The sequence below is a fragment of the Ambystoma mexicanum genome, chromosome 14 (genome assembly GCF_040938575.1).
Source record: "Ambystoma mexicanum isolate Mex_15411 chromosome 14, UKY_AmexF1_1, whole genome shotgun sequence".
In the NCBI taxonomy this organism is placed as follows: domain Eukaryota; kingdom Metazoa; phylum Chordata; class Amphibia; order Caudata; family Ambystomatidae; genus Ambystoma; species Ambystoma mexicanum.
This window is the reverse complement of record NC_090940.1, coordinates 138,738,253-138,761,377: the sequence shown is the minus strand read 5'-3', so window position 1 is coordinate 138,761,377 and position 23,125 is coordinate 138,738,253. Positions and strand designations below refer to the sequence as shown.

The 23,125-nt window shown below is 44.9% G+C and overlaps 1 protein-coding gene across 3 annotated transcripts in view; it reads right to left on the bottom strand.

Annotated features, from left to right (window-relative positions):
• PACS2 (phosphofurin acidic cluster sorting protein 2) overlaps positions 1-23,125 on the bottom strand; it is a 1,334,790-nt gene that overhangs the window by 279,266 nt on the left and 1,032,399 nt on the right. For all 3 annotated transcript variants that reach the window (XM_069638734.1, XM_069638735.1, XM_069638736.1), the window contains 3 exons: positions 11,735-11,867; positions 10,940-11,044; positions 7,544-7,650 (listed from right to left, as the gene is read on the bottom strand). In XM_069638734.1, the coding sequence (XP_069494835.1) occupies positions 7,544-7,650; positions 10,940-11,044; positions 11,735-11,867 (345 nt within the window). The remainder of the gene's footprint in view (positions 1-7,543; positions 7,651-10,939; positions 11,045-11,734; positions 11,868-23,125) is intronic.

The following is a 23,125-nucleotide window of genomic DNA, read 5'->3' as shown; positions in this document are numbered from 1 at the left end:
AATTTGATTATTGCGTGTTGTGTTTCAGGCGTCCCCATTGCCTTTCCTCTAAGATTCATATGCGGTGGTGTTAAGTTAGCGTTTTTTCCGCGCTTTGTTGTCCGAATCATTTGGTCGTTGTTTCCTTGGGTTCCGTTCACAGGACCCTTGTCTGGATGTATCTGTCAGACCGTTGTATCTTGCAGTGGATCAAAGGCTATAAGCCTGCAGTCTCCACTGTCAATTCTTGCCTGGACCCTATTTGTTTCGTGAGTATTGTCTTCGCCAGGTTCTGTTTTAATTTCAGCTGCCTTGCACCATCGCCACCAAACAGCCGCACAACAGTCCCTGGGCTTTACTCCAGACGGGCTTCACACCACAAGGGTGGTTCAGTCTGGCTTTTGAAGGTGAGATGGATCACGTGATTGTTCATGTGCTTCTGCTGGCTCAGCCTCCTCCAGGAAGCGAGCTGAATGCAGCAAGAGCCCCTTGGCGGCTCGCAATGCCAAGATGTTATCCGTTAAACAGAACGCTCGTATTTCGTCAGCCGAGCTTTAGACAGCCTCAGGGTGCAGCTAGATACATCAGTGATTTCTGGTAGCGTGTTCCATTCCTGTTCTGCAAACAGATGGAGAGTGGATTCTTTCGCCAGTGCAGCAGCTACATTGTCGATTTTCACAGTCAGTACAGCTTTGTCACTTGGTAGTTTATGTTCATCTATATTTGGCCGGTGTCTTTGCCTCTGATGGTGCTTCGTATTGCTTCCTTTTCTCAAAACTTGAAAAATAAATAGTAGACTCTTCTTCTAGTCTAAAAGACTATTTTGACAGTTGCTTAAGTGTGTTCTATCTAACTCTGAAACTTTCCCTACCAAACTCAATGTGTAAAGGTGATACTTCTATAAGTGCTATTACTGACCTTTATTGATGTCACTCCGTCTGCTCTAATAATACCCTCATACCCATCAACATCATGAGTCCTCAAGAGAGACCTCGGAACCTACAGCCCACCGGGCTTCCTCCAATGGAACCAAAGCATGAATTCAGAAGGCCCAATGATTTCAGGAACTTTGATGGTGGTCACTGAGAGAATCGGAATACAGGGGTGAGTAAATCTTCCTTTTTTGCCATCCATTTGCCAGATGGGTGTATGGGTGTAAAGTCCTAGCCCCATGCCTCCCTTATGTAGACCTGAGCAGTGGTGTTCTGGACTTGTCTCCTCCTCTGGGTCTCCAAGGTCATTAAATTGGGAGAAGGACACTTCCTTTTGCTAATGTTTTGAACCTATCCTGACTTTGAAGCAAGTCTTTGCTTGAGCCAACAAGTGGTTTGAAACACTTTACAACCACTTGTTGGCTCAAGCAAAGACTTGTTTAACTTCTTAAAAGAGACTGAGAAATCAGAAAATACTTTTATTGGGACCTGTAACTGTAAATTCAAAGTCTTAGTTACTTACCTCATTCTAATTCTTTATTTACTTCACTACTCTACAATACCTTGAATAATATTTCACGCTGTGTTGAAAAGTAAAGGGTTAGTGCTCGTTGCAGAACACCAAGGTGAAGGTGCATATAATAGTGCATTTTTTATTGTGTTACATGTGGTTTTTTAATTCATAAGAGGTGTTCAAGGCCTAAATATAGAATGTTTTAATGTAAATTCTGCCTACCTTGTATTATTAAGAGGGCTCTATTTGTGCTTAACTGAACTCTGTACCACTTGTATGGTCCCCTTAGTCTACGCCTTGCTCTTCAGTCACACTACCCAGATAGAGTTTGGCTACACATTACTGTTGCCCTCTGTTCATCAGAATAGGGTGGCCTCCATGACGAATCGGGGGAATTCGTCTCCCCCCACGCCCCTGTGAGGCTAGGGAGGCAAGCCGCCCTGGGGCTAGAGGCAAGTGGGACCTCACCAGGAGAGACTCCCCCTTTGGGCACAAGGAGCTCCCTAGAACACAGAACAATACCTCCTCAAATGTATCTCAAAGGTTTACATGAAGAAAGTATCAATGTGGGTTATTGTCAACCAGAATAATAACTGTTCCTTTAAATAAGGAGATCCCATTTACTGGGACGAAGAAGAGGACCAGTGGAGGAGAAAGGAAGCAACATGAGACACAGAGAAAGGATTACGGCACGCCACCGGGGAAGTCCCAAAGCTGCGTAGTGTATGAAAGGGGAGGACAGAAGGAGAAACCTGATACAAAAGTGCTTGCACGGCAGTACTGAGCAGAGGCCAGCTGTGTGGCATCCGGAAAGAGTGAGGAAACAGGAGCCAGGCCGAGTGTCTCTTCAATAGGAAAAGGAGAACAGAAGCAGGACATGCAATGTCCCAGATGAAAGGTGTTAGGCAAGATTGTGGCCAGTACCATTTGGGAAACTACACCAACCTTGTCCTCCTGGCAATAGGTAACCCAACCTTTGGTATACGTCTGTACTACAGAGGTTGGTAGTGTGGCTGAGCAGCCAGGCTTATCTCAAGAGGGTCAATGTGAGCAGTATGGTTTTTACACAGAGATTCACAGTGACAAGTATTCAAATAAACTCTTACACTCAAGGTTTCTTCATTAAACAACTATTAATTTATTTAACAGTCAGTTGAATAAGCTTTCTTTAGAAAGGAGGAAAACACGTAACAATTCAAAAATATACTTCAAAACACACTCTTAGTTTCTCTAATCAGATGATACCCATTGGGGATGGCACACAGCCGCTTCCTACACCCTGAGATGACTTAAATAACTAGGACACTGTGGACACTGATTTATCACTGGTACATTTAGAGCAATACCGAGTTTGGTACAACGTTTAACAAATTATTCAATCACTGGTAAGTACTCTTTGAATCCTCCAATGCCAAGTAAATTAACCCTTTCCTGGGGGAAAAGCAGAAGCACAAAGTCAGAGGTAAGAAGAGTCTCTCAGGGAGCCAGGACAGCCAATGTTAGTTGAGCAAAGTCTAGGTGAGCTGGAGATCTTCTTGCAGGTAAGTAAAAGTCTTGCAGAATGTTTTTAGAAAGGTTTGTAGAAATAAGATTCACCTGAAGAGCCACAAGCTGGGAGGCTTGTGAGGGGCAACTCTGCAATGGCAACCAAAACAAGTCTCAACTGAGGTGCTCTTAGTTTTACAGTACCTTTGGTTAGAAGAGGAACTGCTTCCAGCTGGCTTCTGTTCCTGTGTAGGTCTGCAGATCCTGTGTTCGTGGGCTTCAGTCGTGGGGACAAGACGGAGAACGTCTGGGGACTCCAACACTACGAATGGAAGGTCGGCGGCAGCAATGAGCAAACTTCAGATCATTGGAACTTCGCGGTTTCAGCTCCTCATGTCTCTCGCAAACTGCACCACTGCGGTCTCTCGGATACCACTATGGACGTTCCCCACATATGGGGTCCAGCACTCTGTTGAGGTGGCTCAGGCATGGTCAGTCCTGCTTCAAGGGAGTTTGGAGTACCTTCCTGGAGTTAAAAGTGATGCACTCGGTCTGGTGTTCCTCTCCCTGGCACTTCGGTTCCTGCAGCAGCAATGGAAGTACAGTCAGCTCCGAGAGGATGTCCAGACAAGTTCACTTTGGGGTCGATTGGTCCCACCAACCCAAGGGGAGAAGTCGTCCGTTGCAGGGCTTCTCTAGTCGAGGCAAATTCGGAGCTTCAGCACAGCAGCAGGGCTTTACTGGGCAAACCAACAGTCCAGGAGTTGCAGCAGACGTCTCTTCCAAGTTATTCTTCCGATTCCTTCGTCCAGTGGTTGACTCTGCCTTCCAAGCAAAAATCCTTGCCTTTTATGCTGGTTTCTCACATTCATTCGCAGCCTAGCTGTCACTCACACATCAGGATGGCTGTCCTCCAAGGACAGCCAGCTAGGCCAATCACTTCTGGGTGCATTCCTGTAACCAAGGGGATTAAGCACAGGGAGTTTTGGTTACCTCCCTCCCTTCCTGCCCCTGCCAGACACGCTGGAGCCAGAGGCAGGCTTCACCAGTGAATCCCGCCAAAGACAAAATGAACAAAGGGACTAGACCTGGTTTGGCGCACAGAGTGAATCTCAAGAAGGACCTTTCCAACAAGAAATGGCGAAAAAAGACGACCAGGGCCATTTTGTCAAAATGGGCACCCATGGGTCCTTTATTGCAGCCCGCGGTAGAAACACACAATGGTAGGAAAAAGTAAACCACTCCCACCAGCCATTCATTTTAGAAAGGGTAACAAAAATGTTACATGAGAAACTAGACAAAGGGGATACTAAGTAACCCCTCCAGCGCCCTATGGTAAGATAGTGTGTGCTGGGTCTAGAAAGTTACAAAATGTAAGTCAATTTCACGTCACTGCTCTTGGAAACAGTAGTTTCACCAAGAGAAGGTATTTAAACCTTTGGGAAATCTAAGAGGCTTCCCTGTGCCACTGCACTGAAGGTATTGTGTGTCACAATGTAAAGATGCCTATGGAGTTTGTCAGACTCCAAAGTCAAAAGAAACAGATCCGAAATCACAAAAAAATACGAGAGAGTGGGAAAAATGTCTCCCTCTCTCCAAGTTAGAAATTAAAAGTCCTGAAGTCCAGCAAAAAGAGCTGGGGGTCTCTAAGGTAGAAGGGAATTAGCACATTTCTGAGAATTCTCGCCAAGAGTAAACGAAGAAGAGAGAAAGCAGTGGCGTGACCACGGGAGAGTTGTGGTGTACCTGCAGTCCGTTGAACAAAGATGATACAGCTCAAGCCGCAAGGAACAAACCAGTAACGTAAAGACCGGAGAACAGACCAACCGAGAGGCACGAAGGAGGAGATGTGAAGGAAAGATACCAGGCCAATCTGACAAAGCGAAGAGAAGCCCAGAGGAGGATGGAAACCCTGGTGACATTTCCCATACCAGTTTCAGGTAACAGGGAATATGGGAGGCATGGGAGGGGGACAGAAGCCATATGGGAATAGCACCAGTATAGGCAAAGACACTAACTTCAAGAACCAGTGAAACCAATAAGAATGATTATTGGAGTAATCATACTCGTCCCAGTAACGAAGAAGAGTATAACAAATTGATGTTGAGAGGAGGGAATGAGAATCATTATACTAGCGCTCCTATTTGTCTCATGTATAAAGGGGAGGACAGCATAAGAATACCCAGGAGAGGGAACCTTCATGAGGAAGATAATCAAGAGAAACTAAGTCAAGAAGAAGGATTGAAAACCAGGGAAAGCATCACAGGAAAGATTGATGAATCCCTAACCTTCTTAGCAGGGGAAAAGAGGAAAAACCCTATTAATAGAAGAGGTCACACAGCGAACAAGCAAGAAGCCAGGAGTTGTAGTATAAGAGGGACGACTTGCAGCTTAGGGAGGGATAGACTTATTTTAATAAACCTTTCAGTGAAAAGAGTGAGCAGAGTTTGCGTCGTCCTTCTGACCCGGCACACCTCTCGGAATCTTTCCACAGGTGGATTCTGAAAATCCATCTCAAGAATGGTATTGCGTTCCTTTATTGACAGGTGTTTTTTCCAATTCATTTTTATCTAAACAATTAGTTTGAAAAAACAAATCTAAGTATATGGGGGCTAAGTGGGTAAACAGGTGCAGAGGTGCTGGGGGAAGGGATAATAGCATTAGGAAGGAGGGTTTGGGGGAGGATCCGCCACAAAATTAAAAAAGAAAAACTAGCTGAGTTTTTTTAAAGTAATCTATTTGGTAAAAATGAATCCTAAAAAAGTGTTGTCGATGTAGGGACATAGAACCCTCACAAATGCCCTTGTATGGGCATTTCTGTGTACAAATCACTTCGTAGAGTCCTTGTAAAGTGGATAGCGTTGTACTGTGTAGTATACAGTTTTCCTAGTGAATGTAGAAGCATTCTGGGGGTCGCTGTACTGTTTTTATATCACTTTTACCCTTAGTACTCACTTGTAAAGATGTACATTGCTTGGATGCTTAATTTCTACTAAAGAGTACATTTTTCACTAAGTGTACTATGTGGACAATCCTTTGTGTGCTGCAATTTATGACCGCCCTGCTGCCCTCAAACACAAAGCTTGGCCTCTCCATCACATTACCAAGGGGAGAGCCTTGTTTAACTTAGTGGTAAAACTTACCTTACACTACAGGTGAATATGTCTAATCCCGCACCCAGGGGCTATCGGAAAATCTCCACAGCAGGTGCTTTACAGATACAATAACAAATTAACTAAATAAACAAGAGGCAAGTTCAGAAGCTCCTTTACGGTAATAGACTGGTGGATGTGAACCCTTCTAACGCAGTTGTCCTACTGTGGAGGGGACTAACTGGAATAGGAGTGATGTATTGCCTTTCATAACTCTGGGACATCCAGTTTTGGAACAGCCCACTGTAAGGAACGCATGGTAGCAATAGTAAGACAAACACAAGTGACCACAGTTCAAGGGTGTTTATTGAACTTTTGCAAGGATGTGATGAATGCCTATCTAAACCTAAATCTACAGATAGGAGCAAGCTACGACCATCAAATAATAATAATGTAGTCCTAGTGGAGTCTTGTCAAATTAAAAGGGCCTATACAAAAACACCTATTGCCAATCCTTCAACTAAGTTACAAAATAAATTATAAGTTACTCACCGTTGTGACTAACGTATAGTCCCCTTTCCTTCATACTGTATGGGTGTCCCTTCCGAGGGACGGGAGACGGAACCTTTTTCACCAGAAAAAACCTTCATCCCCTTTAAATTTAGAGGGGCGCGGCCCAGGGAGCATGCGCTGCCTCGACTCTGCCCTCCGGCGCCACACCTCAGTCCCCATTGACCCGTCGACAATAGATTTAACATTGCCTAATGACACCAGTATTATTAGGGGGGAGGTTGGTGGGACGTATGAAGGAAAGGGGACTATGGACTAAGAGTACGTTAGTCACTACGGTTAGTAACTTATAATTACTCTTACGTCCAGTCCCCTTTCCTCCATACTGTACGGGCGATTACAACTGATTGTAACACCAGGGTGGAGATGAGACCCTCCTTAAGCAGATAGGTTAATGAGAACCGCCTGTCCGAAAGCTGCATCAGATCTAGAGTCGGCATCCAAAACTACATTGGTTTGCAGTGGAATCCCCGTGTTGGCAGAGGGGCATTTGTGAGGACTTCAGCCATAACCCCTTCTGCCGGCTGTTCGACCTCGGGCTGAGGGAGGCCTAGGCAGATACCCAAGGCCTCTGCACGTGGCAGGCAGCTCGACAAGTCAGGGAAGTCCCCCCCCCCACCATGCCTTCCTTACAGTACCCATACAAAAGAGGCCCATGGAGCAAAGGCCCACCGGAAAATCTCCAGAGTTCCCTGTAGGCAAGTCTGGCATTGTTCACAAATGTACAGACAGCATATGAATGCCCACATGCACTTAATTGCATTTTTCCAGACAAACTTCCACTTGCCGTATATTTGGTGAAATGAAATTCAAAGGTGGGTGCTAGATTTCTCCTGTGAAAAAGGCATAGGTGTGTCCAAGGTCCATGGTTGGCTTGCAGTTGTTACCCAATTCAGCACACCTCTAGCATACACATATTGTCTAAACTGCTTGTTCCTCTCAAACGTTTGAAGACTAGAAAAGGAACTTACTATCTCTGTATCCTGGAGACAATGGTGTTGAAAGCCGCCTGGATATCAGCCGTAGAACACGTGCAGACTAAGGGGAGGGCTTGTTTTTGCAAGATATCGTAAAGGAACTGCAAACAAAAAAAAAAGAGTGTTACTGTACACTTGAATGTACTTTAACATCAACCCAGTCTTTAAATGGGGTTCTATACCCATCTGTTTGCAGAATATAAAGCAGACTTCATGTTCTAGTTGGTGAAAAGTAGGTTTAGAGAACATTTATTTTAAAACTAAATTATTAATGACTCCATCACCCAGAGATTTAGCAGCAGGATGTTAGTGGTGGTGCTCTTTTTAAAGAATTAAAGATGACTACCTAACCTAAATAGAAATTAAAAGCAGGATGATGCAAAACCCATGTGAAACATGTGGCTGATTCGGAAACAATTTTTTGCCAACAAATAAAGGGCAGCAGCTTAAACAACTGCCACGTTTCTGATGTTTACTCAAACCTGCCCTGATCACCAGCAACCAGCTCACATCGAGAATGCAGCTATAAGGATGAGCGGGCATACAATTTTGCTAAACAGTAAGGTGACACTCCTTCTCCACAAACAGCAACAATATGCTTTTCTGAATATTAACTAGTGATGCTACATGTCTACAGAGAAGACGTACAGCAATTTGAGTAAGTGCTATCTAAATCTGTTAATGAGATAAGCACACCATACATTTTAGAGAGTAATCCTAGTAAATTGACTATGGGCATATGTTTACTCTGGGTGCGTGGGGAGAAATATGTAGCCCTGTTACTATAGGCTACTACTACAATCAAATACCAAACCAGTGTCCTTAAGTGACGGACACTGCCCTCCCCCTGCACACCTTAGTTTCTGATCAATGGTCAGTTAAAGGTAATCCAATTTCTAAGTTTTCATAATTCTGTAAACCTGTAATCAATACACATTTAGCATATGTATCTGAATATGTTTAATTCCACAAAGTTCGGAATTGTAAATAAATCAAATCAACACAAAAGCTAAACCCGTTTCGTGAGTGATTGAGGTGCATGCTGAATCATGAACTGTGGGAGATCCACTGAATGAATTTGAGGCAGATCACCTGACAAAACTTACATTTATCAAGAGTCAGGCAGGTAAAATTGAGGATAAATTATATTGTGTGCCGTAAATATTATTAATTTAGGAAACATGGATGGTTACTTTCTGATTATTCTCCAGATGGTTGAAACACACAAGAGTTAAAAATGAAATGTTGCTCCTGACGAAGAGAAACTCATTCAGCTTTTTTTGTTCATTTGATTTATTTACAATTCTGAACTTTGCGGAATTAAACATATTAAGATATATATGCAAAATGTGTATTGATTATATATTTTCTGAACTCCATAAATTGGATTACCTTTGGCTGAACATTGATCAGCAACTAAGGTGTGTAGGGGAGGGGAGTGTGTCACTTATGGACACTGATCTGTTATTTGATTGTAGCAAGTGCTCTCTAAACAAGGCGATCCAGGGATCCCCAACCTTTTATGAGCAATGAGCAACATTTCATTATCGAATGATATGCTGAGCAATAGCTGTACCATCACATATTACCTTTCAGGTGGTGGCAAATGAAAAACAAATTATAATGTTAGTAAATTAAACATTACAAATTGAATAGGTTAATGTGCAGTAATGAACAGTAACTAGGTGCAAATCTAGCTAAAGCGTATTTGCAATAGTTTCTTACTGGATTTGAGATTCATTTGGTATTTACAAGGAATGACATTGGCAAATTGGCTATTTTTAAGAACAGAAGGCCATTAACACTTGCCCTACATGTAGGATTAAAAGAAAAATTGAATGGGGCTTTACGGTTATTGCCCAAAGAATATAGAAGAACCTTTGGGGCAGAAGGTTTATTTGTAAGTGCAGGAGGCCAGTCATATTGGTCACATAGTGGAGCATCCAAAGACCACTAAGCAGAATAGTTCTACTTTAAATATATAAAGAAATGTATTGGCATTTTAATAAAACATCATTAACATTAAGTTCAGCTCACTGTAAGGGAATTTTGCAATGTATTAAATCATGAACAGTTTGGAATGCATCCAGATTATTAGCCCATTATCCACATGCCAGATGGCCAAAGTATCAGATGATTACTTTTTCACTAGGACACTGCAATGAGTATGGAACATCTCTGACAAAAAGCAGTGGCATCAAAGACGTCTTGCCTGTTCAAATTAGACATCAAAGACATCTTGCCTGTACAAATGATTCAATGATAGAAAGTTGGGAATGCATGCCACCATTGATCAATTAGCCATTTGCTACTTGTACGAAGAGAAAGACAATGATAATTGGTCATGGGGCACAAACATGAGCCTTTGGGTCACTTTTGTTGCCATTGGAGTATGCAACATTTCTAGCACAATATAAATGATGGAAACCAACACAAACCTTGAAGGTACAAAAAAATCCTATTTGATATCATGTAATAACAGTTGGGCATTCATGTCACGTATTTGCCCATCACACAATTTCACAGCTTCTGGGAGCAACCCCAGTTACACCCTTCTAGTGTGAAGACAGGATAAGCCCAGTTGATTACAGAGGTAGCTGAACAGATTAAGTACCTGCTCCAGCTCCTGATTCAAGTGATGTAGCGATTGAGGAGTGTTGCCAAGGTATGCCGGTACTGTAAACTCAGGTTCAATGGGCTGCTTTACTGAGGTTTAAAGAAGCAGTAGCATTTTTCTTCCCTAGTCTTGCCAGGCTGGCCTTGTTTTAGTCCTCAATTGCAATCTCGTTCAGTAAAAGCGCATTGCACACCCACAAGGCCTAAGCAGCAACAGGTGATTATTGGTCGGATTGCAATAATTTGGTCTATATGAGACCCATCTAATCTACAGTCAACATCCACATTAGCCTTCTACCATGCTCCTCCAGTGCAGAAGCATATCACTATTCACTGTGCTAGTAAGATAACGTACAGTCTATACTGTAGTCTAACAGACCCTCCCAAACCCCGCCCCTCAGCCCACTGCGATGATGTCTCCACAGCAAGTAATTGGTCATGTCTAACTACTGGAGCAGGCAGAATAGCTAGATTTCCTTCCATTTCCCAGCTCGGCCTACACTGGCACTCTTGCAGCATTACTGTACCACCCTGTCCTTCGTGGCCTCCGCTCAGTAGCCCAGAGCAACTGGCGAGTAACATGTTAGAGTGCTGTGTGCAACATTCTGCGCACAAGCAACACGTTTGGGATCAATGTGTTAGATTAATGCAGCAGCACTATGCCCTTTTGGCACTGTACCATCCAGCAGATGAGGCATACAACACAAGGTCATCCACATGCACAAACAACACACACAATCAGTTGGGCAGCCAGGCAAGGGAGATTTAACACACCTGGCCCTGCCAATCGGACGTATTGATGAGAATGATGTTTTCAGGGAGGTGGTCGTCTGATGTCAGGATGTGGTTTAACTGATCATAAACAGTCTTCCTGGGTATCTATGAATGCAGAACAGAAAGACAGATAGTTATGTAATTTTTTTTTTATTTACAATATAACTGAAGACTTTATGCGAGAAAGAATTCTGCAAATATTTTTTTCAAAAACACAACCTAGTAAATTTGGCCTTTTAATTAGTACAAATGAGATGGACTTCCAGTTACAATTAAGCTATCTCAAAGATATAAAAGGAAAAATCGAAACATGCCTAGAGTCAACAGCCAGTCAATTTATTCTGACCATTAGTTAAGCCTTGTAAATAGCTGAACAGGATTATTGAGTCGTGCTGCTGGCATATGCCTCCCCTCTAGACTGTGGACACAAGTGACTGAGTAACACACAGTTTACACAAAACATCTCTGTACCAGCCTCATCACCCTAAGGTGCACATGGGTTACACATAACCAGATCATCATGGCAGTAGATGTCTACAGAACTACAATACATGTTTTTGTTCCATTTCTGTACAGGAACCAATTAAATCAACTCGACTGAAATATTCTCACCCTCATATTTTCATAAGAATTGAACAAGCTAATAAAATAATCCCACCATTTGATTAGTTAGATTCAATGAACCTGAGAAAGAGAAGTAGCAATGAGTAGTCAATGGGCCTGCGCTTCTGCTGGCTACGGGGTGTGCAGTGCCTAGGCAATTTGCAAGTCGCGGATAGAGTGGATGAAGCACACCTGCAAGTGATTCCTGGTATCTGGAGAGCGCTCGTTATCCAGGCTGTTGGCTCTTTCATTCTGAGGTCTGGCTGGCTGCCTCTCCTTGAGTGATGTGCTTCTACCCCTTCGACCTGTCAGCTTTCCTTCTGACCTGCCAATAGCAAAGCAAAGCAAATAAATAAATAACGTACTTATTCACACACTCATGCATTCAAATATCACCATCATTACTGTGGCAGATTCAGAAGCCAACCTTACATCATCACGCAAATGATCAAATTGAAACCTGCCTGCTGGGATGTGCCAGGCCAAGAGAAGTATGGTAGCTTGATAGCATACCACATGTGAAAGGCATTATGAAAGGCGGCTTGACGGACTTACTTAAAAATGTAGGAAAACTAGTTTTCTGCATACTCCCAACTCCTTTTCCAAATCTCATTTTCTCAACAAGAGTACAAGGGCTTGGATACAATGAAAGTCCGAAATTGGGTAAGCTCACAGATTGTTCAATGGCACACAGTGCCTAGAGATTCATCCCCCAATTATAATAACAAATATTTGATCCCACGGCTCTGGTGCTGGTCCTCGGTTTAAACGCAATGATGCAGACGCCATGCAATCTAGAAGTCAAAATGTTCTGGGATTAAGTCTGATGCAATGGGTTTAACTTCGGTACCTTCCCCACTGTTGTACTTGTTGAGTTAGATCTGTAAGCAAGAGTAGAAAACATGCTGATTCATGGGAATAACCTTGTTGCTAGAACTTTGACAGCGTTAATGGGTGCTTGGTGAAACTATCTTCTTAGTTATCTAATTAACTAGTTCAGTGGTGAAATGATAAAACGCTCCGTTTTTTCAGTGGGACCCCAACTGTTTGCACTTCAAGCAACTTTCATTTTTAAATTCTGTTGGGCCTGAATATTTCTTTTGATGCAAATAGGGTATTTGACAAGGTTGTCTCATAGCCACTCAAAGCATATGGGAACATAGTTCTAAGGTGGTCCAAAAATGCTTTCTCCTTGCCGTATTTGGCATGCAGAGAAGGCTCATCTACATGAACCACAGTAACCCTTCCTACAAGCCCTTGGACCAACAGCTTTTAGAGCAAATCCTAAAACAATCAACAGAAGTAGAGTTTGAAGGGCCACACAGTCAACCGATTCAGACTGAAGGGAGGTTAGTCTGGCTCCAATAGCGGTAAAAGGCAAGAGTTTGGGTAGCAAGAAAGAAATCTGGGCTCACAAAATGACACATTAGAACTTGCTAGCTACTGTTCCTGATACTGCTCTTTCAAGTTAACATGTTTTCTTGTTCCATCTGTGCTTCAGTTTTGTGTGTACTCAATTTTGAAACTATTGTTTTTACGTTATCAGACAGAACATATTCTTCATTGCCCAATTCCAGATTAACATGGTTAAATCCATAAACAGTAAAATAGAAACGTGGTCATTTTCATTCAAATTCAGTACCAGGACACCATTCAGACCTCAGACCAGACTATCTATAGGACCGACATAGCTAGTTCTGAAGTCGTGACAGATTAGTAGTTGGGTAAGTCCAGATATTCGAGGGTACCGCCATTGTGGACAGAGCTCACGTTAAGTATCCTCATATGGATTAGTATTTACTAAGTTGACAAACCAAGCTTGCACCATGGTGGCGGCCAGGCATATTCAAACTTCAGAAATATTTGTATGAGCAATAAGAAAAGCCAGGATTACAAATTGACGTATGTATTTGATCAATGTGCGGGACTAGCCAACTAGATATAAAAAAGCTGATCAGGAGAAATGTCCAAATCAACCAAATTGGATATTACTTGCGGTTAGCAATATTTCTATTTAGGCAACTCTCCCTCCATGGTTTCTATGGACTCTCAATCTTTTTGCTTTGTTTTTTAACCTGTCCTGACTTTTTTTAAGAGAAGTAAAGCCTTCAGCTTCACTTCCCTTTTTGCTCATTTGTCATGGGGAAACTGATCAGTCCTTCAGACTATCAGTACTGGGAAACTGCTTCCCTTTTTATCTTTTACGTTTTTAAACTTTTTAACATTTAACACAGTACGGGGATACTTTTCTGTCACCATAGCCTTTTACACTTGGGATTTTTGGTTACTTTTATATGTGCCTTAAGATAAGCGAAGATAAGCTGGTGGCAGCAATGATACGTTTACCGTTTTTTGTGTTATTTCTAGTCTGCATTCGTGTTTACTGCATATGGCTACTAACTTGGCTAGTGCCATAAAATGGCCATGTCACAAGATTTTCACGTGTTCTTTGGCCATATTGTTGTTTAGCTTTCTTTCTGCTCTTCCAGGTCAGGAAATCCCATATGCGATCATGCACTTGCCCAGGAAAACGACTGCTTTTGTTGGCTAGTGGTGTGTGTGTGGCCCCAGGAAATGGGTGGGCCTATCTCGGTGTGGGGCATGAGTGAAACCAATAGTTGTGCTTGATTGGACAACTACTGGCTGTTTGAATGGTTCAGATGCTTACCATTGGTGGGCTACGACTTGCCTACAAGCGAGACAGTGGATAAGAAGAGGATTCCTGAAGCCATTTCTTCAGATCAGCATTGAGTCAAGAATCCCCTGTAAATGAACAGCCGACTGACGATCCGAAGACAACCCTTTAAGGGGCCTGGAATCCCTTCCTGCATCTGGCCCGGTGAAGCACTGTAGGACTACCTGATCTGCGAAGGCCCAGTGCAGTGCTTCAACCCCATGACTGATGGGACCAACAAGGATCCAGCCTTCCAGAGACTTTGGAAGTGTCCCTGGATCACCCAGTGGGCTGCCTCGCTAAAACCATCACCTTTCTGCGTGTGCACTTGGATCCTTGGTGGTCGCCTTCATGCCAAATTTCAGTACCCCAGCCTCAAGGGATCCTGTAATTGAATGACATTTACAACCGCGACTGGAAGGACGCCTGCCATCATCTTGTGTGCGGTAGCCATTGCTGGAACTCGCCTTCTCTCCCATACTGGGAAGTGTCCTGAAGAGGGCTGCATCAATGAATCCTGCATTTCTCCATCGCCAAGGGTTGCACTCTGCTCCTGGACCCAATTGGAAGAATCCTTGCACGTAGCTCCTGGGCAAATCTCACCAGAACCAACGGCAGGAAATCCAACCTTCAGCGACCCCCAGTCGACCCTTACAGTAATCTGGGAAAATTGGACTCGGGGGGGGGGGGGGGGGGGGGGGGGGGTAAGTAAACGCAAAGTATTTGTCCTCCATAGGAGAACATTGAGAATGCGTCTCTTTGTATCCTTCCGTTCCACGCCCCTTTGGTCGTCGACCTGGGTAGTACCATCTGAAAGATAACACATTTTACTTACCAAGTATCTTTGCTGCAAAGAACCTATGGTGAATGTATATTTTTTTATATTGAATATTGTGCAATAGTATCACCTGCTCGTTTCATGTTCTAGTGTGTGTTTCAGGCCTAGAAGAAATATTGTATTTTTATACATTTCTATCTAAATTGAATTGTGTGCTTCAATCGAGGTCCCTCCGATTGTGTTTTTTCTGCCGTGAGGGAGCCCTATGACTATCGTAAGTGAGTACAGAGAGAGAAGGTGTAAGATGTCTATGTTTATTCTACTCCAAGAGGGGAGGAAGGGTGGGTGCATGTGAATCTAAGCCAATACAATCATCAGAAATGCTATTACGTCTTTTGATGCTTGTTAATCTGCTTAAAATCACATGTTGTGTATAGACTAGCAAGCAGTACCCAGAGATGGGGGTGGGATGTGTGAAGGAACAGTAGAAAAGAGAGGTCTTAGCACCGCCTGTCCCACCTGAGAGTCCGACCTAGAGCGAGTATCTAGGCAGTAGTGTTGTGTAAAGGTGGGTACAGAACTCCAGGTTGCTGCTTTACAAATGGACTAAAGAGGAACATTTGCAATTAATGCCATGGAAGACACAGTTCCCAGAGTAGAGTTCGCTCCAGGTTTGAAGGGCAGCTCTCTCTTGGCAACAGTGTAACACTGTGATGCAGTTTACGATCCACTTCGAAATGGCTGATTTACAGACAGGGTCCCCTTCTCTGCCAGCTGCCACTGAAACAAAAAATTGGTTCGTCTTACTTAGTGGTTTTGTTTTCTCTAGATAATATATCACCGCTCTCCTCACATCAAGTGTGTGCAGGCTTCTTTCTGCCACGTTAGTGGGGTTCTGGAAAAAGGTGGGTAGTTCTATTGATTGGTTCACATGGAAATTCCAAATAAATTTAGGTGCAATCCATGGGTGAGTGTGAAGGAGCACCTTATCTTTTTGAATCGTGACAAATGGGTCTTGAACTGAAAGGGCCTGCAGTTCACTAACTTTCCTTATTGATTTGACTGCCACCAGGAAGGAAGTCTTGTGAGTGAGTGCTTTAAGGCTAGCTTTATGCATGTGTATGGGAGACCTCGAAGTCTAGTCAGTACAACATTCAGGTCATATCCGAGATCTAGTTGGTGATAGAAGAGGGTGAGAGGGGGGTCTTTCAACCCCCTCCATAAAAGCATTGATTAATGAAAACCTTCCACCACAAAACCTTCTGGTGGGACGTTGTGTAAGCTGTAAGAGCAGCTAAGTGGACTTTTAAGGAATTGAAAACCAAACCTGAATCTAGTAGGCAAGGTAGGTACAGGACAATATGTGTTGGTGAGCATTCAATAGGATTGATGCCCTTGGCATTGCACCAGATGACAAAGTGTTTCCATTTGCTGGAGTAGCAATGTCGGGTGTTTGGTTTCCGTGCTTCTTTAAGTATGTCCATGCACCTTTGAGGAAGTTGAAGGTGTCCGAACTCTAGGACTTCAGGAGCCAGGCTGCTAAATTGAGAGTTTGCGGACATGGATGGAGCGTTTCCCCTCTGTCTTGTGACAGCATGTTGTATGGGCATGGCAGCTTCCTCGCTGGGTAGACTGACATCGCCATGAGATGAGAACCAGGGTTGGTGGGCCCACATCGGGGCCACCAGGATCATCGTGACTGGTTCCTGGTGCATCTTGCGCACTATCTTGTTCAGTAGAGGAGTCGGGCGGGGGGCAGGAGGAGCATAGACATTTCCCTGACCATGTTATCCAGAGTCTGTTCCGCTTGGAGCGGTTCTGAGGGTACCTGGACATTGAGCGTTCTCCAGAGTTGCAAACAAGTCGATCTCTAGGAAACCCCAGTCTGCGAGGACGTTGAGTACTATGTCCTCGTGTAGTTGCCATTTGTACTCTGCGGGTAGTGGGAAGTCTCTGCTGTGCACGTCTGCCAGAAGATTGAGTTCTCCTGGAACATGTTGTGATAGGAGGAGCATCTTGTGTTTGAGAGCCCATTTCCATATGTTCTGTGACAGTTTGGATAGCCCTGGAGAATGCCTGCCCCCTTGCCTGTTCAAGCAATACATGGCCGTGGTACTGTCAGTGAGGACTACGACTGTCTTTCCCTGTAGGTGTGTTTGAAACACCTTCAGGGTTTTGAATACTGCTAGCAATTCCAATAGGTTTATGTGGTTGGATGCTACCGCTGGGGACCAAACGCTGTGCGCCGTCTGATGACGTAGGTCAGCCCCCCACCCTGTCAGAGAGGCGTCCGTGGTGAGAGTGTTTTCTATTGCGGGGGTGGTGAAGGTCTTCCCCCTGCAATAGGTTTTCCCTCGACCACCACTGCAGAGAGAACGAGGGCTGCCGAGACAACTACTAGATCGTCCCATTGTCCGCTGGCCTGACACCATTGGCTGGAGAGACACTCTTGCATGAGGCGCACACTCAAACGTTTATGTGGGACTAGATAAATGCAGGAGGCCATCATCCCTAATAGTCGCATGGCTTTGCGTACGGTCACCTCGCGATTGGCTACATAGTGAGCGATCTGGAACAGTATGTTTTGAACCCTCTCATTGAAAGGGAAAACAAGCCGGTCTTTGATCCAAATTAGAGCCCCCAGAAACTGCTTGGCTGGGGTCTAGGCTGGACTTTTTCTCGTTGATGGAGAATCCCACACTGAAGAGGCGATCTACCGTCTTCTGGGTATTTTTTTATAGGCATGTTCCATACGAGTCCCCTGTTATTAGCCAGTCATCGAAGTAAGAATAGACTGGGAGGGACTGTCTGCGCAGCTGAGCTGCTACTTCTGCCAGTACCTTCGTAAACACCCTTGGGGCTGAGGCAATGCCGAAGAGGATGACCTTGAACTGATAGTGCTTGTGAACCGTAGGTACTTTCTGTGCGCTGGCAACACAAACATGAAAGTATCCATCTTTCATGTCCAATGTTGCCATGTAATCACCCTGTGTTAGCAGAGGGATTACTTCTTGCAATGTTATTTTGAACTTTTGTGGTTTGACAAATTTTTTCGCTGGGCCCAAGTCTAACACAGGGCGCAGGGTGAGATCCTTTTTGGGTACAAGGAAGTCCACTGAATAAATACCCTTGTTTACATGATGAATTGGGACGACTTCTATGATGCCCTTTTCTTGGAGGATCTCCACCTCTTCCAGCAGAATCTTCAGGTGTGCTGGCGATAGGTGTCTGGATGTTGGTGGACGGTATCGAGGTGGCCCGTGGAACTCGATAAAATCATCGTGGGCGATGGACTTGAGCACCCACTGGTCTGAAGTGACCGCCCCCTCCCATGCTTGAAGAAAAGATGTTAAACGTCCCCGACTGGGGCGGCGTGGGAGGGGACCCGGACTGGTGAGTCATTTTTGAGCAGAGGCCGGGGAGCCTGTTGGGGTGGAGTTCCTACCACTGCCTTTGCCTCTCCGCTGACTCTCTGCTGGTATTGAGCGGTGCCAGCTGCGCCTTGACTGGAAGACCACTGTGCACTCCCTATTCCATACTGGTTGTGTGGGGAACGTGAAAAAGATTGCCCCCGAAAGGAACAGTGAGAATTATCTCCCTGCTGTTGATAAGGTCTTGCAGTGATGAGTCTCCTGCGCTTTTTTAGCCGTCTCGAAGCCATCATCCACAGATTTCCCAAACAAATGGGTGTCCTCCACCGGTTTGTTTATTAGGGAGGCCTCGGTTTCTGGCTTAAATCCCGAATTCTTGAGCCAGGCGTGCCTCTTGAGAAGGGTACCCTGGGCCAGGGTCCATCCCGCCGTCTCATCCGCATCCAACGTGTTTTTTTTAGGATATTATGGGTGACCAGTTTCCTTTCAGAGACAACCGCCAGTAGGCGTGATCGTACCGGTTCTAGAACGTTTTGGAGACCCCCCTGAAGTGAGTTCCACTGTACGTGCAAGAAATGTAGTGTTATTAGCAATTCTAGTGGAATATGCCGCTGAAGTGGTCATGCGTTTGCTGAGGGCGTACAACTTTTTACAGTCCTTGGCGGGTCGTGCTTCTTCAGTAGACAACGGCACTCCTGCCCTCTTCCTGGTGGTATCGACGACCAGGGAGTCTGGAGTGGCATGCCCCGGATATACAACGGGTCAGAAGGGGAGGGGCGAAACTGCTTTTCAACCCAAGGGTTGACAGCTCTTGTAAGAGAAGGGGTTAACAAAGAAGGTGTGAGGCACTACTTGATAGAATTAAGCAGTGGGATCGCCTGACTCGTGGTGGGTTTCTCCTTCAGGATGTCTTCCACAAAGTTTGTGTCCTGTACTGCTTCTTGCGTGGTGATTTGGAAATGGTTTGCAGCCCTTTTCAGGATTGCATTAAAGGCCATCTGATCATCAATGGGTGAAGCTTGCCTCTGGGGAGGTGAGGTGGGAGGGTCCAGACAAAGGGCGTCTGGGTCTGGAGGTGGAGTGGGGGAAAGCTATTGTGTTTCCTCCACAGGCTGATCTTCACACCAATCTGGACACTGGTCCAGTGTCTCCTCAAATGGATTTTCTCCCAGACTATAGGGATCCTCGTAGACCTCTTCAGGTTCTGAGAACTCAAAAACGTCTTCCTGGGGAACTTGACTGGAAAGCTTCTGTACCTTTGGAAGACTAGGGCAGGAATCCTCCTCCCTGGGTCTTTTTGGGGTAATAAACCTTTCTGAAAATTCAACAAACTCTGAAGGTTTGCCCATATAACTCTCAAACCTCACTCTGGTCCACAGGGATGAACCAGAGGGGTAGGTGGGGGTGGAAGGGCTCTCCAGGAGGAAAAGAGTCCTTAGGACGTAGGGATTTATCAGCCAACGTCTTAGAGAGGGGCTGGGGCCCTTCTGAATACTCCTCTCGACGAGCGGATGTGCCTTTCGGCTTATTCGCCGCCGAAACAATGGCTGCAAGACTCTCGTGTAGCTCTGGTGGATTAGGGAGAGATTTTGGCACGCCTGTAGGCGTCATCGAGGTTTTTGGCTCCGCCAAAACCTTTGGGGCTGACGCGCTCTTAGTTAGCACGTCAACGCTCTTGTGTTTTTTAGCAGAGACGCCCTTATGGGTGGAATGCCGAGACGGATGCGGGGAGGGCGGCCAATCATGAGGATCAGTAGGCTCCGTCGAAACCTTCAGCGGGCCTGTTGGCGTCTGTTGCTTCCTAGACGTATCCGTCGAAGGAGCTCATGGGGTTGTGTGCTTATCCTTTTGTGGTGCGGGCGTGCCCCTGTCCCCGAGATGTGATCTCCCCAGAGCAGTACCGGTGGCCTGCCTGATGGGGACAGGAACCTGTTGGTTCCGTGCAAAGATTTATGGCCTCCACATCGGAGCCATGGCTGCCGCTTGAATTCTTGTCACTCGAGGTGCCTGCACCGACGGGGGACCCCACTCTGGGCCTGCATGGCGTAGGCCGCCCACCGCTCCGTCCGCCGATCCTTTAGCGTCTGACAGAAAAGTTGGCAAGACTTGCACGATCACTCGTCATGATCACGAGGGAGACAAAACTTAAATGGAGTCCTCTCCATAGTCAAGGTAAAGGGTAGCAGCCAGACAAGAAGGGAAAAGAGAGGGGAAAAGGAAATGCATTCTTTGAGAATCAAACCCCAGGGTCCCACTCTTTCTACAGGCCTGGCCGGAGGGCTGAGGCCACGCGGTCGACTGTGTCGACCAATGCACCCGCCACCGAAATCAGCAGACGTCTTCGGCGTACGGGTCCACAAGTAACTGTCGATGATGAAAGTCGAAGACTAAACGACCAACGGTCGTGGGACAAAAGTTATAACTTTTGCAATATATCTCTTTCGAGCTCTGCAAAGAGCAACCAGTTAGCTAGTGGAAAAAAACACCGAGGGACCTTGACGCGCGAGGGATTTTGGGTACACTACACGTCACGCTAGGGATAGTGTTACAGGCACACCCATGTCTACGTCCCATTTCATTCCTCGAAAGAACGATGCAATTCTCCACGATTACCACTAGATGTCAGACTATATGCACAGCATGTGATTTGAAGCAGATTAACAAGCATCAGAAATGTTTTATATTTAGAGTGTTGTGGGATATTACCCGCTTGATTCATGTTTCTAGTGTGTTTTTGTGCCCATTATAAATATAGTATTTTTGTACTTACCTGTCTAAGTGGAATCATTGTGTACTTCACTGTGTGGACTAATTGTCGACCCCTAACCACACTTGCCTCTCCTGAGAGTAAGCCTTGACCACTCTGCATTCTTAGCTTGATTGGGTTTGGCTAACCTCTCAGTTCCCCTGTTCATTACAACTAGGGTGGCCTCCTGAAGTCTATACACCAGGCCAGATTTGAGAAGTCCATCTGAACAGTCCTCAATTTCCCAGATTGTCTGATCAGAGCTTTTCTGGTGCATAGTCCACAAAATCAATTTGCCTAGATTGTCACTCCCTGTAGCCTCGGGCCATTATTAAAAGTGGCATATATTTAATTTCACGATCAGCCTCTTCTTACAATTTTGCACATTTTACCTTAATTAGTGATAGAAGGGTAGTGTCCCAACGGTCTGTAGATCTGCTCTCCAGGCTACTAAGGTCCGCCAACAGGCATTTTAGAGTCGACCGGATGGATTGCAAAACTCCACCTTCTAGAGCAATACAGATGTCCTGCATATGTTCTTTAAAGTTTTCACATACCAAAGAAAAATCCTCAACCGATCAAATATTATTAGTAAAGAACAGTTTTATTTCTTCAGCAACCACATTTCTAAATACCAGATCAGTGAGTGTGCAAGATTTACATCGCCAAGTGCATGTATCCGAAACCTGTGAGGAAGTACCAAGAGTCAGCTGAACAGGGGAATGGACGGTCAACATACGCGGCAGAATCACACATTTCTTCATAGTGACAAGATACATCTAAAGTAGAGAAATTGATCTATTTGAGAATATGAGTTGTGAATAGAGGAGTAGAATGTATATTGTGCCTTATGTGGTTGTAAAGTGTGCCATACATCTATCAGGGTGATTTCTTCCTTCTAGGCCTTAGTTGCACGCAATGGCACACAGGCTGTTGTGCACAACTTATCAAATGACAGATCCAGGACAGTATATTAATATCACCTCCCATCGAACTCAAAAGCATTTAGAAAAAAACTGAAACTCTGGCTCATCATAGTTGGGGGCACATACATTTACTGTCATGACATGCAGTCCCAACAGGACCCTTAACATTAAAGCATCGGCCCTCAGAGTCAAAGTGTTTTATTGTGGTGAAATATCAGGTCTTTACCGACTATAGTCCAAACACCTAGTTTCATGTTCTATTCTCAAGAGTACCATTTAGCATTGAAGTATTGCTTTGAAAATTTTGAATGGCCTATATCTGACATGTTGGTTTCTTGTAACAGCACAATTCTGACTTGGTGGTGCCGCAGGTGTGCCATGACTTTCCTGGTCTTAGTAGTGCTATTCAGCCATTGTAGATGATGTGCAATAACAACGAACTGTTACACTCCAGACTTCCCCGCAGGCATCCTTGCAGAATACAACTTCTTTACAGGCTCCTCTATGGTCCAGGTACAAGCTACCATGGCGTCTGTACAAACGTCGACGCACTCCAGGTCACCTGACACGCCTTGTACGTGGAAGACGTACAGCAAGCCACGCCCCTCTTACCACTATAAAACCACCGTCTTCCAAGGGGCTCGTTGCTGCTAATTAGCGTTACCAGCTACACACGGTTTCATCTGTTTCCTCTTCGTGTTTCCCTACACAAATCCTTATCTGAACTCCTGGTTTTGACCTTTTGCCTGAAAATTGGATTGCTTCGTCTTCTCCCTTGTTCTTGTTGTGATCGTCTGGTTATTGAACTCGGAACGCTACTCATCTGTGTTTTGCGGTTCTTCCCTGGTTGCCGCTCTGCACACCAATTTTGCTGTCTACATTCGGATCATATCAACACCTACTCAACTATACCCGTGTACTCAGGTACATATCTATTGTCTTCCATGGACATTGTCTTCTGTTGGATTCTGGGACATTGAGTGACTTTCCTGTGAGATTACTTTTCAGTGCATACGAACGCTTTCCTGATCTGCACCAACCCGACCCTAGTGCGTCCCTCGTGCCGTTCGGGGTTACTTACCTATACT